The sequence below is a fragment of the Misgurnus anguillicaudatus genome, chromosome 6 (assembly GCF_027580225.2).
Source record: "Misgurnus anguillicaudatus chromosome 6, ASM2758022v2, whole genome shotgun sequence".
NCBI lineage: Eukaryota > Metazoa > Chordata > Actinopteri > Cypriniformes > Cobitidae > Misgurnus > Misgurnus anguillicaudatus.
Window position 1 is genome coordinate 17,820,085 of NC_073342.2, and position 18,888 is coordinate 17,838,972.

Here is an 18,888-nt window from a genome sequence, read left to right on the forward strand (position 1 = left end):
ACGTTTGAGTGCTGCCCTCTTCAGGTTGAACGGTGGCTACTGCAGTTGAATTTTTCTGTTGGATTGTGGGTCCAAAAAAATGACTCGTGACGTAAGCAGGTTCAAGATCACCACGCCCTTGTTACGATCTCACCACTCACAGTTCGTCCCCTGTATCCTTGGGATCTGCCCACTTTTCTTTTTCTTTTTCTTCTTTTTTCAAATATTGCCAGCCCAGTTTGTGGAGTCAGGCGGTTTGTTGCATTGTTTGTATTGGTAAGGTAGGTAACTTAACGCGATAAGTTTGTATTAAGATGGATTCAGATTCTTTTTTGATAAAACATTGTTTTGTTTATGAAATTTGTGTTCGTTTACGGATTAGTGTAACGATATAACTTAGTTACTACGTCTACACAACCGAAAGTGTGCTTTAACTAATTCTGATGTAAACCAGTTGTTTATGTTGGTTATTTTGGGAATGTTATTTACTTTGTACTGTAAGTTTTTGTTACTGGTGAATGAGACATGACATGTTGACATCTGATCTGTGCGTGTTAATGTGTTTTGAACAACATAAAAGACTTTGGATGGCGATTTGAACGGAGGGTGGGGTCGTTATTTCATTGCTAGTCGGCTACCGTTAGCTTTTTCAAAATTAACGTTACATACCCTAAACATCCATTATGATGAGTCTTGTGTTCACTAATCTATCTAATCTTGTTGATTTTTGTTACAGGCTTGTGTTTCTTCTGTTTTCGGGTTTTTAGTTCCAGGACTGCATTTACTTTTTGTTGTTAACACATTTCCAGGTAAGCCAGTTTCCTTAAAGTTGATTCGAATGTAACATTATCTGATATTGTTTGACGATAATATTATACATATATAACTATTATCTACAACCTAAATTTGTTGTTTCAACATGCAAAAATTATGATTATCAATTTAAGTAAACAAACATGCACAATTTTATTTTGTTGGTCACACTCCCCATCAAAAATGTGATTCATAATGAGATGGCCTAGTGCAATTTTGAAAATGGCCAATTTTAAAGTTATGCAATGATCTACATGACATTTGATGATTACAATAATAAATGTAGGCATTATTTTTGTCTTCTATAGCCATGGGCAGGTTAATGGCAGAATTGGTCCACAAAATGGAGAAAGGAGGAAGAAAGCTGATTAAGTGGTTGCAGAAAAAAAGGCTACTTGCACCAAAGATGAAGTGCCCTGCTTGTAAGCACCACATGAAAATGGCAAAATCAGGCTCTACAAGACTTGGTTATAGGTGGTAAGTATATAAGTAAATGTGTACATGATTTGCTTAGTTGTGGAATATTGATTTCCCTTTTCATGTATTAGTGCCCACAGTTTAGATAAACAGTGTGCATGCTACATCAGTTTTTCTAATTCTGACACAATGTCATTGTATGGTGACGTATCATGATCTGTCCTTCATAAGGTTACAGATAAAGCCAAAATTATTAATTAGATGAGTGTTTAGAAGCAAGGTGTCTATAGTAAAAATATTATGCTGTGGAAGATTTTGATTGGATTGCACAAAACCAAGAAATCAACCCCCAGGATTAAGATCTGTCCATACTGGAATAACCAAACCTGTTCATTCCATTTAGAGAGAGAAACATACACACATACACACAAATAATAAATATGTATTTACAACATTGTAGTAACGGTTATGTTTGTATGCAGTATATCACTGAGTATATTTTTCCTCTAACCCTGGCAATATATAAGCAGCTAGGCTATAAGTAAGCAATAAGGTACGAGAGGCTGTGCTGTATCGTGAATAAGTAACGGCTGAAGGGCGTTGTTAGGCACAACGCGAAGCGGAGTGCCTGCAACCCCTTCAGCCGTTGCTTATTCACTATACAGCACTTGCCTCGAGTACCTTATTGCTTTTATAAAACGGTTACCACACAATATTAAAGTAAAAAAAATATTAGTGCAACTTTCATGAAGTTATATCAATAAAAGCATTCCTTCCGCTAGAAAAAATAGTGCCTGTCGCGAACAACAACATGAAAGCTCAAATAAAAACAACAAACTGTTCTCAGACTTTGTCTCATTATATGTTTATCTGTTGCTAAGGGTGTTGCTAAGGGCGCAGTGATATTAAATAGAACCGTTGGGTAAAGCGGTCATAGCAGTGTTTTATTGTGAATAAAGCACACCTGTTGACCAATCAGAATCAAGGATTGGAACTAGCCGTTTTATAAAAATAATAATAAAACGGTTAGTTCCAATCCTTGATTCTGATTGGTCAATAGGTGTGCTTTATTCGCGATAAAACACGCTTCACCCAACAGTTCTGTTTATCACTGCGCCCTTAGCAACACCCTTAGCAACCACACGTATCGGTTTGTTGTTTTTATTTGAGCTTTCATGCATATTACACATTGGAACTTTGTTGTTAACAGTCAGGGACTATTTTTTCTAGTGGAAGGAATGTTTTTTATTGATTTAACTTCATGAAAGTTGCACTAATATTTTTTTAACTTTAAGATTGTGTGGTAACCGTTTAATAAAAGCAATAAGGTACTTGAGCCAAGTGCTGTATCGTGAATACGTAACGGCTGAAGGGTGTTTCGCGTTGTGCCTGCAACCCCTTCGGCCGTTACTTATTTCACGATACAGCACAGCCTCTTGTACCTTATTGCTTACAGAAATATTATTTATGCATGCGTGTCAGACAGAACAGTGTTAGGAACAGAGAGTTGGAAATTTTGTATCTGTCAGTGGAAACTTAGTTCCTTAGTGCACAGGCAAATATTGCTCAGATTTGTCATATGTGTCTTAACATTGTGTGGCACTGTCTGTATAGATCATGATTTTGGACTTATTTAAATATTCTTTTTAATTTAAATTGTGGATTTTCACCACCATAGAGTTGATTTTTCATGAATACATACCTTATTGTCGAAAGAGATGCAGCTCATACAAGGATAGCTTATTTGTGTAATATGATATAAACATAAAACAATATAAACTCTTTGAATCCTTGTTAAGGTTTATCTAAGTTGTATGCAATATCAAATGGTATGTTTTTATTATTAATATTATTTTCACATTTTTGTTTAATGATTTCCACAGGAGGTGTCGAAGAAGCTGCCACGGGGACATTTCAAGAACCATAAAGAAGGGTTCAGTTTTTGAAGGTTCACACATGGATCTGTCAACCTGGCTCAAGATTATGCACAAGTAAGCGTTTTTTTATTTTATTTTTATGAATGGACTTCAATGCATTTTTAGCATTTTTATGTGAAACAATAGTTATATTTTTACCTTTAGAGAATTGTATACTTTAGCTCAATTTGTCTCACAACCCTCTGACACAGCACATTCATTAAATATTATTTTTAATTCAACAATCACTAGATACATTATATGCGTATGGATTAACAGTATTCATTTTGAATTGTCAGTTTTGCTCAAGGTCTCAGAAAAAGACATGTGGACATGATTGAGGAAGGGGTTATTGGAAGCAGTGCATCAATAACTAAAGTGTATGATACACTTCGCCACTGCTGCGTTACTGCCATTCAACGACTTAAGAAGAGAAAAAAGATGAGAATTGGTGGTAGACACTCTTTTGTTGTCATTGATGAAAGTAAATTCTGCCACAAAAGAAAGGTACAACACTGAATGTCAGATGATGTTGACAAGCGGGATAAAAATATTTAAAAAATAATTTTCTTCCATTAATTAATAATAACATGGCTGTTTCATTTTTATTTGACTATTTGTAGTACAACCGTGGACGATTTGGGAGAGCCTGGAGACGACAACGTACATGGGTCTTTGGATTGCTGGAGGTGAGGGCTGCACGTCGAAGACCAGTTTTGAAGTTGGTCAAAAGCCGTTCCAGAAGGCATCTGCTACCCATTATACAAAAGTATGTAAGAACTGGGAGTCAAATTCTCAGTGATAGCTGGAGAGCATACAATACCTTGCAACAGCAGGGTTACATTCACTATCAGGTGAATCACAGACGCTTCTTCGTCCATCCACAATCGGGCGCACACACACAGCACATGGAGCGTGCATGGCGCTCATATAAAGAAAATATATATCGCTACAGGGGAAACCTCACTGAACATTCATTACAAAAAAATCTTTGTCTGATTGAGTGGAACTATTGGCTTGGGAAGAATCACAGACATGGACCCATTGGCCGCTTACTTCATGACATTAAAAAGGTTTATAAATTGAAATGAGACAAAACAAGACCGGTCATAACCAGAAGACAGTTGTTCGTCCTTGTGTGATGTTTTTGTAGGGTGGCCTTTCGTTTGGACTTTAAGCCACTTCATTTAATCTTGAATCATTTAATTCTGCATGGACAAAAGAACAGGATTTTATATAAAGTGCTGTTGTCGCTTGAGCTGCTGCAGAAGGTGAACTTCTGCGTTAAGAATTAAAAATTTGATTTTATTTACTTTTCGCATTCATTATTTGTTTATTTATGTATTTCTTTTATTATAGAAGTCCAGAAATGTTATGTTTTAGGGCACTGTGTACTTTGCAAGGTTCATCTCAGTTGTCAGTTTTTTAAACATACATCACAATGTCTTGAATAAATACAAATATTGTGAGCAAACACATTTTTGCAAAACTTGAATATTGTTCATTTATTTCAGTAATTCAATTTAAAAGGTGAAACTTATATATAGACTCATTACCTGCAAAGTGAGATATTTCTAGGAATGGAAAAAATTGTATTGTAGTTGCGAGTACACCTGAGTATTATGCAATTATTCTTGCCTCAGTAAGTACTGCAAAGTGTCCTCCTTTTTGGTGTTATGGTAATGGCCACCCTGTGTTCTCGGTTGTAATCATTATACATGTACTGTACAAAACTGTACTCACCCCAGTTAAAATGTTTGGTTAGTGTTATTTCTTGTACTAATTTTTTATAACGTTGTTTTTTACTTAAAATGCCAAATTACAGTAAAGTTGTGTAAAAACCAGAAATTATGAGTGTAATTTCATACACCATACAAACCTTTAACATGACATTTGAATCCTGGCATTTGAATTGTGATGTCTACACTTGTTGTTTATAAGTATGTGAATATTGCATTCATATACAAAATGAGTAAAGTACAGTGTTACACTAGTAAATTTATAGAAATAATAAACAGGCACAAGGCATGTTAATATAATTTGCTTTGGTCTGTTTTATAGATTTTAGTCAAAGTGCAGTTACTTTTGAATACTTAAGGTCAAATAATAAACTCAGATTTAACTGGATGTTAACACTTTCTGCTTTAACCTAGAGACAGTTTTTTTCAATTGAAACTGTATTATTCCAATACATTACAATTATTTAATTTTTTGGTTTAAACTTTTTTTTACTTTTTCAACCTAGTTTAAAACTTTTTAAACATAGTTTAAAGGTATTTAAACATTTAGGTAAAATCGTTGCCCCCTGCTGGACATTATTTGATTACATGATTAGTAGTTGGAACGAGATCATGGAAACGCCAAAAAATATAATTGCGTTGCTGCGTGAGTCACAGATTCGAGGGGTAGGTCTGCATATTTTGCGCGAAACAGTCTGGGAAAACAATGATGAGGGAAGCGATATTACGCATTTTCTCAAAGTGAGGATTCCAGGAGACCGTGGTGAGTCCGTGATCCCCGTACTCCGGCCCACAGACATCGAAGCTTTGAAAGCAGGTAAGACGTTTTCTACACGGAGTAACACGTGCGTTGCTTGCGCTTTTCATTTTTTGTGTGCTCTAATTTAGCTGGATGCAAAATTTTTTTTTTATAAAATTTACTTTGAAATAATACATTTTTAAAAGTGAGATAGACAAGTTGTGGCATGTCATTGCAGCAGAAACAGTTCGTGAGGCCATTCCGGTTGACGACAATCGGTGAGTAAAGTTTTGTTAGCCTTAGCATTTCTATATCGAATGTTGTTAAGAGGTTACATTAGCAACAGCAGATAATACAGTAGTGTTTATGATATTATATTTTTTGTTGTACCACATTATTTTAATTACTAATTAGCTGTTGTATGTTGTCTACGTTACATGCAATTAACGTTACCTAAATTAGGTTGAGTTATCATGACAGCAACTGTAAAGTTGCTTACTCCAGTAAGATAAGGCCAACTGGTTAGTGATTAACTTAACAGTTTCAGTCTTTTCAGTAGATTTACGATGGGGGACAGTGCACAAGACAATCCAGAATACTCCACAGAAGGTAAACAAGATGCTAATTTACATGTATTTCCAAGAACAGTACGCAATGCCACTACTTATTGTTATTATTATTATTGTTGTTAGCTGTGTCTGAAACGGCTCCCTATCCACTATATAATGCACTATATCGGGTGTCGGCCATTTTGTAGTGGTGTCCGAAACCCCAGTGAACAACTTTATTCCCCACATTCATTCACTACTTTTTACCCACAATGTACTCTCATTCGATGTACTTTCGTTCACTCATATTTCCCATGATGCAACGGGAGACGAACGCCTAACTTGAATCAGCTGAAGGATACTGACAGTAAACACCAAACATTTAGGTTTATGGACCATTTCAAAAGATGTAAACAAGCACTTCCTGTTTCAGTTTTTTACCACTAGATAAACATTGGATAAAATAAACCAACGGAACATATAAATCTGAATTAACTGAAGTTAAACAAACATCTTAAAGGTAATGATATGTGAAATAAAAAATAACTGTCACAAACTGTAACATGAAGTGTTTCTGGACCAGTGTTGTTTACATCATTTGAAATGGTCTATACACTTGTTACTTCTTTTTGTCAGTTATTTTCTAAATTGAAAATAAACAGATGTAAAATAATTGCGTTATCTTTTATTTAAAATCTGAAACACATTTTTATTAAACAAATATTTTAAATAAACAGCAGTAAATAAATATTATAAGCAGTTGTTTTGCTCTCTTTATTATAAACTAATAGAATAAACATGACAAATGTGGATAACAGTAAGAAAGTAAACTTTACCATTTCACTGCGCAATCAATAAAGCCACATGAATCTCTGTGACAGTTCTCTGACACATGATATTTACGTCAGTGTCCGAAATTGCTCACTCATTTTCATTTGCTTCTTCCCCATATAGTGGACTCAATTGTTATTCCCCATATAGGGAATAGTGAATGATTGAACAAGGGAACGGTTTCAGACACAGCTGTTGTTTTTCGTGTGTGTGTGTGAGCGCGTGCGTGCGTGCGTGTACATTATGTAAGTCAGCTTTGGTAAACATTTGCTGCCAATATCTAATTGTGGTCAAAAGTTTAAAAAAAAAAACATTTTCCAAGTGACAAAAAAACAGATTAAGATGGAGGCTAGTCAAAGCTGGTCATTAACAGGAGCTGTTATAACCAGTTGATTCCTCCTCCCCCCAGCAGTTGCATCTGATGAGGGAAGTACTCTTGCTCCTACTGGCTCTGTTCTCTTAAAAAAACTGATGGAAGAGAAGAGTGTGTTGATGGACCAGAGAGATCAGTTGAGAACAGAGCTGAATCAGTTGATGGATTCTGCTGCTGCTGCATCTGCCCCTGCTCCATCAACTGCACCTGCCCCTACTCACAGCTACAGTAAGTTAGATTGTTGTTTTTAAACATGATGTGCTTTAAAAATATTTATATTTCAAGTTTCCCCTACATGCTTTTGTATTGGTAGTTGATTTTTTTTTTTAAATACATGTAAAGAATTAGTTTAAAAGAGGTTAAAGCAGAGTACATTTATTTTCTTTTAGAGAAACCAACAAAGAAAAGGATTAGCTCCTCATCATCTTCGTTGTCCACTTCCTCCTCTTCCACATCTTCTTCAACATCTTCTTCTGAGGCAGAAAAGAAGAAGAAGAAGAAGAAGAAGAAGACAAAAAAACCCAACGAAAGAACATTTGGGAGAAGGAGTAAGTTGAAAAATGCTACTTAGCTAAAACCCTGTCAACTTCTTCACCTGCATTCTGCAAATTTTGGACATGATTTCAATGTTTCATTTTTTGTCACTGAAAAATTGTCAAACATTAATAATTTCTCACTGTGTATTTTTCAGCAACCCCCTAATAAGCGGTTTGGAAAAATAGATGTATTGTGTTAGGGTTTCCACATTTATGCTATACTCGGGGTACCACAATGTTTTAAAGGGTTAGTTCACTTTGCTGATAATTTACTCATCCCGATGTCATCCAAGATGTACATGTCTTTCTTTCTCAGTAAGAAATTAAGGACATTTTTGAGGAACACAATCCAGGATTTTTATTCCTTTAATGAACTTCAATGGCAACCAAATATTCCAATGTTCAAAGAAGGTTCAAATGCCTGTCTCAATGCAGCTTCAAAGTCTCTACATGATCCCAGTCGAGAAATAAGGGTCTTATCCAGTGAAACAATAGGTTATTTTCACCCAAAAATTCAATTATATACTTTTTAACCACAAATGCCCATGGTGTACCACAGTGATTCCCAACCGGGGGTACGCGTACCCCAGGGGGTACGTGAAGAGTTTCCAGGGGGTACGCGAAAAGATTTACATTTTGCTTTGATCTCATTTACTTTTAATAAAAATGTCTTTCGTTTGTCCAGTCATTTACATAAGATTGATTTTTGTGAGGAAAGCATTGTAAAAAGGACAACTTTGTAATCTTATCATTAATATAATTAGCCGTCAAGAGTAAATGCGCTGCATGATCCAAAAGTTCGCAATAGTGATGTCCAACTCAAGAACGACCTGACTATTTTCAATGAACCTGAATAGTTTCTAAAGACACAAAGTTTATTAACTATAAATAATGTTCAAATAATGTTATAATATTCATTCCCGCTGCCATTACATTTTCAAATGATGCAAAAAAAAACAAAACGTTTGCATTGTTTTTGGCTAACATATTTTGTCCCATATGATGTCTTTTGTATTTATAGAGAATGTCTTAACACATTTTGTTTCTCTTTATATTTGAACCGAATAATTTAACTTATTTGCACACTTTAATTATTAGTAACTTAAATTGAGATTTTAGTAAATTTAGGGCATTTTCTAAAAAGGACGTGAGAATTCCAAATAAGCGACGGAGTGGAAAATTTGCGCGTGATTTACTACAAAGGCGCAAATAAAATACACAAGCACAATAATGACATAAGCACATTTCTATAATGACCATTGCAATCTACTAGCAGCGCAAATTAGTACAGGGTCGCAAATAAGAGACCTCGGCAGGACATCGCAATGAAAATGTGGACTGCGGAGTGTGAAATTCCAGCTAAGTACACTAAGAACCGGAGGACAAAAGATGAAGGGTAAAATACGTTTTGAAATACCTGATTTGACTTCTCCTCGTGACTTCTCCTCCTCTTTTCTCCAGCAAATTAAACATAGCATGGCTTGGCAAACTATATAGTTTTTTTAAAGTATGTTCCTCTGGCAAAATTTAATACTCTCCTCGCATTAATGTTGCTTCTAAAAGGAAAACTTCTACAAATGCACATGCAATAAGGTCGCAAAAATAGCACCTTTTCAGAGCTAAATATCTACTACGTGTCTTTAGTAAGTTCACTCGTTATTTAATGCCAAAATGATGGTTTGCGCAAGCTGTTAGTAAATCTGGCCCTTAAAGGGGTCATATGATGAAATTTTTTTAATTTGTAAAATAAGTCTTTGGCGTTCCCAGAGTCCATATGTGAAGTTTTATCTCAAAACACACTACAGATAATTAATTATAGCATGTCAAAATTGCCATTTTGTAGGCCTGAGCAAAATGTGCCATTTTTGGGTGTGTCTTTTAAAATGCAAATGAGCTGATAAAATGCAAACACTGATCGCAATGATAGTGGCTTGTTGAAATAAACATGCTTCATCAGTCAGTGCTTTTTACTTTAATGTTTAAAATTAATTAATTAATTAATATTACTAATTATTTGTCTTTAAAACACAACTTCGGTTTAGTTTCGATGAAGGGGTACTTGGGCCTTACTGATAGGGCTGTGGGGGTACTTAAGGCTAAAAAGGTTGGGAACCACTGGTGTACCATCTCTGAGATGCGCCATGCACGCGTCATCATGTTGGAAAGGTCACGCGTCACGTCATCTGTCTTAAGTTATTTGTCTATCTAAGTTATTGTGTACTGTGGTGTGGTGAAGTATTGAGCCCCCCCCCCCCCAGTTATTGCGTCCCACATAAGGACCCTAGTAGTATGTCTGATCTATATCTGTTATCATGATAACGTGTAGCTAATGTGAGCTGTTTTAGGGTTACATGGTAGCTTTATGTATATTATAATGCTATATCCCGCTGCTATGAAGGCCTACAGTTAAATCCTGATGCTGTGTGCAAGATTATGTAAAACTAAAAGAAAAATCAGTTTGTTGCCATCAAGTAATACATTATTTTATAGTGCTTTTCATAGTAGGTTTGCCTGCATCAATAGCAGATGAGAAAGTCCGCAAAATTTAAAAATACTACTGATATTGTGTCATGAACTGTAGTTTAAGGAGTTTTTCAGTCGAGAATGTAGTTGTCTGAAGCGCAAATCTGTGGTTTATTTATAAAGATACCACCTTACCTAGGGTAGTCCTCCTGATGTTTGCCGCTGGTACTGAATCATTTACCTTTTAAGCTACTTATACTGTTATACTTTTAAATTCACAATATATAACTTCAGTTATATACTATTATATGAAACATATAAGTTAAAATACATTAATGACTCGTTATAAAGTAGGTCAAATGACATATTTGATTATGTGATTTGTCTGATTTGTAAACGGGCACTAAAGCGATTACCCTTTAAACGTGCTTTGAACCAGTTGGATTGCTTGGGTCCTTTGTTTTTTTTTTTTTTTAGAAAATGACACATCGCTTCGCTGGATATGACCCTTATTTCTCGACTGTGATCGTGTTGAGAGTTAGGGGCCAGTCACACCAAAAGCGCTTTAAACGCTTGCAAAATGCAAGGCGTAACGCACTGCCTTTTTTTAAAAAGAGCAGTGCGACGCTGCTTTTTACATTGCTAAGCAACCACAGAGTCAGCTGTTTTGTCAATCAAATATTGAAGCGTGGCCGCTCTTTTGCTGTTAACTGTCATATTAGCAGAAACTTTAAAAAGAGGGTGCTTGCTCTGACCTTGTTTGAGGGTGATAGGTGCACAAACACGCAGGAGAGAGTGAGCGAGTGGAGTCCGGTTCTTCAAAGCAACTGTAAACTTCCCTCACAACAACGTAAGGCCCGCCTCTCCCCTGATTCGATTGGACAATGGAAGACGCGAATGACGTCAGGCGCTTCTCCGCTCTCAGCGCTCCTTCAAAAACGCGTGTGCGGCAGGCGGCAAAAAACCGCAAGGCGCTCGGCGCGCATAAACAGCGCGCAAACGCGCCCTGCCCATAGAATATCATTCAATAATCAGCAATTTATTTTTTTTAAGCGAACTAATTCTTTAAAAGCATCAAATCTGTATATATATTTGCACTTGCATACACTACACAAACATCCTCTTACCTTTACTACTTTTTCTCAATTTGAAATATCAACTTCAAATTAATATAACTTCAGGCTCTAAATAGGTGAAAGTGAAAACAAATTCTTTGTGCCGTACTGCTTAAATTTATCCAGCAGTAGGTCTCTGAATTAGAGTGTGAAGCTTGCACTGATGGTACAAAGTAGTCTTTAAACTATTTTATTTATCTTTAAACATGTTTAGCAACACCGTGACATCTCAGACGGGCCATTTCTGCTTCCTGCTTGTCATGACTCTTAATGACTGCGTCATTAATGAACATGCACAGAACATCCTCGTTTTTGGAAGCAATACGATCAAGTGTATACATGGCTAATGTTTTCTTAAAGGCGGAGTCCACGATATTTGAAAGCCAATGTTGATATTTGAAATCACCTAAACAAACACGCCCCTACACCAATAGAATCTGGACCTTCTGTTGATAGACCCGCCCCACACATACGCAACCCGGCAAGGATGTCAGTTAGTAGACATGCTCCTTACTGCTGATTGGCTATAAGTGTGTTTTGGTAGTCGGCCCGTCTCCTTTTCCAAAGCGTTTTTCAAACATTGTGGACTCCGCCTTTAACAAATGGATAGCAAAAGGTGGTCCCACTTTATATTAAAAGTGGCTTTAAGTACTATGTACTACATCGAAAAATAAGTACAATGTACTTATTGTGTTGTTGATGTATTGTAAAACACTTTTGCTGCTAGTGAGATGTGATACAGGTAAGGTTAGGGACAGGTGTGGTGGAAAGTTATAAGGGTAGGTCCTAGAGACTTGGGGGTGGGGGCGTTTTGAACGGGCCAGAGAGAGCTTTCGAAAGACACCAGCCCCGAGTCTCTACTCAAGTGTACTTTTTTCTCTGGACTCTCTGTGATTTCAGATGCTTTGCCGCGTCGGGGTCATTGCCTCGATCGCAACGAGGTAACTTTCGAGATTGTGCGACAAAGTTTGAAAATAACGGGCAAATGTAGGAAAAACGGGGTTGTGTACTTTTGGGGGGGGGGTTCGGTAAGGCCCCCCATGCAAATAATGGGCAAATGTACGAATAACGGCTCCGTGTCATTTGGGGGTTGTTAAGGCCCCCCATGCAATAATGGGCAAATGTACAAATAACGGCTTTGTGTCGTTGGGGGGGGGGGCATGGGGACGCCTCAATACGGCACCACCTGACCCGAAGGTCTGCCCAGAGGCGGCCCATTGGGCATGAAAAATTTTGGAAGGCCGGTGCGCAGCTGACACAAACCCGCATACTTTTCCAATTACCTAACAGGCTCATGTCACGGATTCCCTAGGCATGTAAGGGTCAACTGTGTAATTGCAAATGTAATTACATAATTTAATTAAACATGCTGGTATTTTTAATATATGTACAATGTAAAACATGTATGTACACTAAGTCCATTGTTTAAAATTATTAATTTCAATGTAAGTACATATAACTTAAAGCTACTCAATATAAAGTGGGACCCAAAAGGTTTATACCACCACTTACAATCCGAATAAAATTGCGTTCATATTGATGTCATTGGGATTATTAATGGCATTTACATGGTTTTCAATCAAATTGTGGTCTTAACCCAATTACTAAAGGATTATAAAGGTCCATGTATAAATCCACTGAGTCAGTGCAAAAATGCCTAGTAGGAAATAAAACACTAATTGATAACACTGTGATATCAATGTGTATGGACTCCATAATGTTATACAGTTATCAAACAACAACACTGTGCCGAAGAGCTGATAACAGTTGTAATAATGACTGAAAATGTCTCTCTGTCTAGTGACAACCCCGGAGCAGGTTACACACCGGTACCTGCAAATTCTGACAACATTCAGAAAAACAAAGAGCATCCCTGAATCCTTAAAAAAGCACAAGGTTGACAAAACTACCTTGGCCTTAACAAATATCATTGCAGAGGTATGTATCAGTAAATATGTAATCGTAATTGTACTGTTACTGTTACACAGCTTGCTGTCATGTATAACTGCGACCACTTACTACTATTACAATGTTAATATTAGTTACGCTTAGTAAAAACTAATGCGGTCTAAACTAAATTATTGTTAATAATTTTAACTATTGTAGTCCTGTAATAAATCCTCCTTAATGAAGGTGTTAATTTTTAGTTTTTTTTTTCAGATCATTTTTGATATATCTTGATTTAAACTGCATAATCATATTCGTAAATTGTAGGCCTACATAGTATTGGTGTTGAATTACAGTGTTATGTTAAAGGCTTCCCTATTGTTTTTAGGGGCAGTAGAAATCTCGTTTCAGGTCCTGGGGCCCTTTATGGTGCTTTTCTATTGCATAGTACCCCACGGTTTGGGTCAGCTCACCTCACTCTGGCTTGGTTAGCTTTTCCATTGAGTTTAGTAACACTTCAGAGTTGGAGGGATTATAGGTGTGTCGTTTTATTTGCGCTGCCTACTGCTGTGACATCATACAAGTGAGAGTGTCGTTGTACATTCCCATACATTAATTTATTTCTCAGTTCGCCACAAAATAAAAATTGGCCACCACAAATAGATGTTTGCACATTGCATTTATCACTACCTCTGTCTCACATGACAGTCGAGGCACTCCACTGAGCCTCATTTAAGTTGCATTTGCGAACGTACAACTCGAATGTGCCGCCACGAACTGCAAGTCTGGAAAAAAACTGGTTTGGGGTTCCTGATTCTCAATCTGTGGATGTTTTTCATCGCTAAAAGGGAGTTTGGAAACTTACAGCAACGCACAGATGACAACATGCTCAGGACCGCGTAAGCTAGCTAACACATAGGTAAAGCTAATCTTTTACATTATAGCGATGACGCTGGCAGTGACGATTCTCTCAGACAAATCAGTGATCTACAGTGTTTTCGCGTCATGTTTTGGTATCAGCACAGCTCTCTTGGAACCCCAACCGAGGTGGTACTAAAAAAAGTATTGGGTACTACGTACTGCAACCAGTGGAAAAGCTCCCAAAAGTAAGCTGACCGACCCAAACCGTGGGGTACTATGCAATGGAAAAGCGCCAAATAGGCCCTCCTGGTCTCAGGGCCCCCTGTACACACTTCCCCTTCTCAATCTAAGTATTTTGAGTTTAAAAAGCTGTTCCAATATTTAAATGTAAAAATATATTAAGTTAAAGGAATAGTCTACTCATTTTCAATATTAAAATATGTTATTACCTTAACTAAGAATTGTTGATACATCCCTCTATCATCTGTGTGCGTGCACGTAAGCGCTGGAGCGCGCTGCTACACTTCGATAACATTTAGCTTAGCCCCATTCATTCAATGGTACCATTTAGAGATAAAGTTAGAAGTGACCAAACACATCTACGTTTTTCCTATTTAAAACATGTAGTTATACGAAAAAGTTTGGTGATACAAAATAAAACGTAGCGCTTTTCTAAGCGGATTTAAAAGAGGAACTATATTTTATGGCGTAATAGCACTTTTGGGAGTACTTCGACTCGCCTGAAAAGTCCGCTCCCCTTCTCACTCTCATAATGGGAGAGGGAGGGTGTTACTGCGGCGAGTCGAAGAAAAGCGCTACGTTTTATTCTGTACCACCAAACCTGCTCGCACAACCACTCGTCCCAAACAGGAAAAACATTGATGTGTTTGGTCACTTCTAACTTTATCTCTAAATGGTACCATTGAATGAATGGGGCTAAGATAAATGCTGTTGAAGTGTCACAGCGCGCTCCAGCGCTTGCGTGCACGCACACAGATGGTGGAGGGATGATTCAACAGTTCTTGGTTGGGGTAATAACATATTTTGATATTGAAAATGAGTAGACTATTCCTTTAAGTTAATTACATTTTTGCATTTTTAACAAGATGTTTTCTTGCAGCGTTTCACATAGTTCATTTTATGATAGAACATGGGTGTCCAATCCTGCTCCTGGAGGGCTACAGTCCTGCAGAGTTTTGCTCCAACCCTAGTAACACACAACTGAAAGTCTTCAGGATTACTTTGAAAATTATGTGTTTTATCATAAATCAGATTAAATGATTGCTTAGTAATGGAGCTAAACCGTGCAGGACAGTGGACCTCAAGGGATTGAGTTGCCCACCCCTGAGGTATATATCTATCTATCTAATTATTTATTTTTGTTTATTTGAAGTTTACATTCCTAACCTGAATACAGAGAAAGCATTTTGTAACACTTAACATATTAAAGTTTAGGGCTGGGTATTGTTAGGAATTTCACAATTCGATTCAATTTCGATTCTTGAGGCTTCGATTCGATTCAATTCAATATTGAATTACTTGCTTTGATATCGATTCAATAATAAGTAAATACACAAGCAATTAAGTACCTGAGTATATTTTTAAATAATGTGTGTAGTATTACTAATGTTTGATCACGTTGATGGTGAAGGCTTGAAAGAAGTGCTGCTGTTTGCCATCTTTGATCTTTCTGTTTTGATAAAGCGCGTCTTGTACAACCCTGAATGCTCTCACTAGAGTGTTGCCACTTGCCGGGGGGGCTGAATCGATTCATAGGATTTGATGAATCGATATTGAATTGAGAAACAAATAATTGCAATGCATTGATGAATCGATATTTTTTTACCCAGCCCTATTAAAGTTAAATAAAAATGTAATAAAAATAAAAAGCAAAGCTTTATCACAGCTTAATCCATCTGTATTAAACATTTTATTTCAGTCTTTTGACTCATTTCTGCATTATGGTAACATCCGTACCTGTGTGTGTGTGTGTGTGTCTGCCTGTCTGTCTGTCTGCCTGTCTGTCTGTCTGTCTGTCTGTCTGTCTGTCTGTCTTGCACTCTTGATGCTTTAGAGTTTCACCCATTCATTCATGCTGTGTACTTATCGTGGCTGATTTGTGAATTGTACACTCACAAAAACATTTTTTTTCCATATTTTGCCATTTATTTCCTATTATTGTACTAAGTTTTTTCTTTTTTGACATTCTGCTAAATATCTAAATATTTCTCTCTTTGTGTGATTACAGGTGGCAATTGCATCAGATGGAGAGGACTTCACAGTGCCTCCCTATACTGCAGGGACAACCTTGCAGTCATATGCAAAAGATTTGCTGAAATTTCTTTCATCCTGCCCCCAGCTGAAGTCAAAAATTGAAAAAATGAAGGCAGCAAACAAGCTGTTGCCTATAAAAAACAAATTTAGGGGTTAATTATTTTCAAATAATTAAATTGATGTTCTTTTGTTAAATTGTTCATTCATCGTTAGTTGTTTTTACAGTTTCTTGTTATTCTTTTAAAATTGTTAGTATTTAATATGTTACAGTTTGGATAAATATTTTTGTTTTAAATAAACTTGTTTTGGGTTCAATTAAGGTGTTTCTACTATGCTTTTAAATTTGTAATTTAGTTCTTTGTTGATAACTTTGGCTGAAATTAGGTTTATCTACACCAGTACTCTAATATTTAATTTACCCTATAACTACACAGAACAAAGGGGTAACAAATGCCACTTTAATTTACAGCCCCGCAGATGTCGTACTTACTCTGTAACTATGTGAAACAAAGGCGTAACAAGTGCCACTTTAATTTACAGCCCGCAGTTGTCTTACTTACTCTGTAACTACGTGAAACAAAGGCGTAACAAGTGCCACTTTAATTTACAGCCCGCAGTTGTTGTACTTACTCTGTAACTACCTGAAACAAAGGCGTAACAAGTGCCACTTTAATTTACAGCCCGCAATTGTCGTACTTACTCTGTAACTACAGGAAACAAAGGCGTAAAAAGTGCCACTTTAATTTACAGCCCGCAGATGTCGTATTTACTCTGTAACTACCTGAAACAAAGGGGTAACAAGTGCCACTTTAATTTACAGCCCGCAGATGTCTTACTTACTCTGTAACTACCTGAAACAAAAGCGTAACAAGTGCCACTTTAATTTACAGCCCGCAGATGTTGTATTTACTCTGTAACTACCTGAAACAAAGGCCTAACAAGTGCCACTTTAATTTACAGCCCGCAGTTGTCTTACTTACTCTGTAACTACCTGAAACAAAGGCGTAACAAGTGCCACTTTAATTTACAGCCCGCAGATGCTGTTCTTACTCTGTAACTACGTGAAACAAAGGGGTAACAAGTGCCACTTTAATTTACAGCCCGCAGATGCCGTATTTACTATGTAACTACATGAAACAAGGGGGTAACAAGTTTGATTTAGACTGTAACAACACAAAATATTGTATATTTACACAGTAACTACAGAAAATAGTTCTATTTTTGCTTGCTTTGCTTTCACTATAGTTGCCTTGCCTATTTTTAATTTTGCTTGATGACCCAAAAAAATTCTGTACTCTTTTTCTTAAGGTAAGTAACCTTTGTAATATTAAAAATATAGGAATTTATAACTTCGTCACAATCCCCATTTCCATACTCTACCATCTGCATTACTGATAGTAATCACAGACTATTGTCACAGCTGTTTATTCAATACAGTGGGGGTTAAAGGTTTGGTCTTCTGATTGGTCAGTTTAAATGTATCATGTTAGGTTTAGTCACATGGTCAAGGGATAGAGAATAAAGGTCTTGGTTTTCATGAGCTCTGGGCTTTTGCTTGCTGCCCTCTGCTTTTCTTCTTTACCTGAGTTCTTGAGTTTAGGCCATTAGGCCAAGATTTCGGTTCTTAATGGTGATTCTCTTTCTTCTAAACTTTCTTTCTCTGTTCTCTATCTTATCAGGTAATATCTCACATACATTGGAAACAGTTAATTGTTTGTATTAAGTACCATTTCATGCATTTATAGTGTAATCATTTCAATTGTTACTTTAAGTAAGTACTGTTACTAAACCTTTTCATTTACAAATCTGTTGTTTAGTTTTGATTTAGTGTTAATACTTAAATGCTACATATTGCAATTCAATATATTTATATTCTAGCAATGCTCTCCCACATATCTTGCTATTATAACTGCACTTATTTCCGTCATTAGTAGGTTGCAGAAGGGTGATAATTGACCAGAAATAAACAGTTTTATAATATCTCGCTGTTTTAACATTTCTCAGTCATTTCGGCGTTCCTACAGACTGAAACACTGTAGTGAATCCACCCTTACACCTTTATTGAAAATTCTAAATAAATTGTATTGTACTAATAAATAGCATTACACTTTAACTGAATTTCAAGTTTTCTTGTTCAGTAATCTCCATCATCATGCATCATGAAATTATAAAATATGGTACCCCGTGGTTAAAAAAATACTAAGCCTAAATATATTTTATTACCTATATTATTTCAAAAATATATGTGGTGTATGACTATGATTGAATGAAGACCCAGCGTACGTTACAACCATCTCAGAGGTATCTTCTGAATCAGCGCAGTTTGTGGAATCAATGTGAAAGCAGATGACGCCAGTGTGATCACCACGCACCAGCTATATGTGGAGAGGAGTGTGA

General features: G+C 36.6%; 2 protein-coding genes and 1 long non-coding RNA gene across 3 annotated transcripts in view; all 3 read left to right on the top strand.

Annotated features, from left to right (window-relative positions):
* olfml1 (olfactomedin-like 1) overlaps positions 1-18,888 on the top strand; it is a 35,354-nt gene that overhangs the window by 13,363 nt on the left and 3,103 nt on the right. The window lies entirely within an intron of this gene.
* On the top strand, positions 245-3,496 carry LOC141364175 (uncharacterized). The gene is made up of 4 exons (XR_012369827.1): positions 245-788; positions 1,101-1,269; positions 3,093-3,200; positions 3,425-3,496. It is a non-coding gene; the product is annotated as an uncharacterized lncRNA (long non-coding RNA).
* LOC129440707 (uncharacterized) lies at positions 5,436-17,029 on the top strand. The gene is made up of 7 exons (XM_055200196.2): positions 5,436-5,681; positions 5,842-5,881; positions 6,163-6,212; positions 7,392-7,583; positions 7,745-7,903; positions 13,271-13,407; positions 16,466-17,029. Exons 1-7 carry the CDS (start codon positions 5,453-5,455, stop codon positions 16,646-16,648), a joined length of 990 nt encoding a protein of 329 aa, XP_055056171.2. The 5' UTR covers positions 5,436-5,452; the 3' UTR covers positions 16,649-17,029.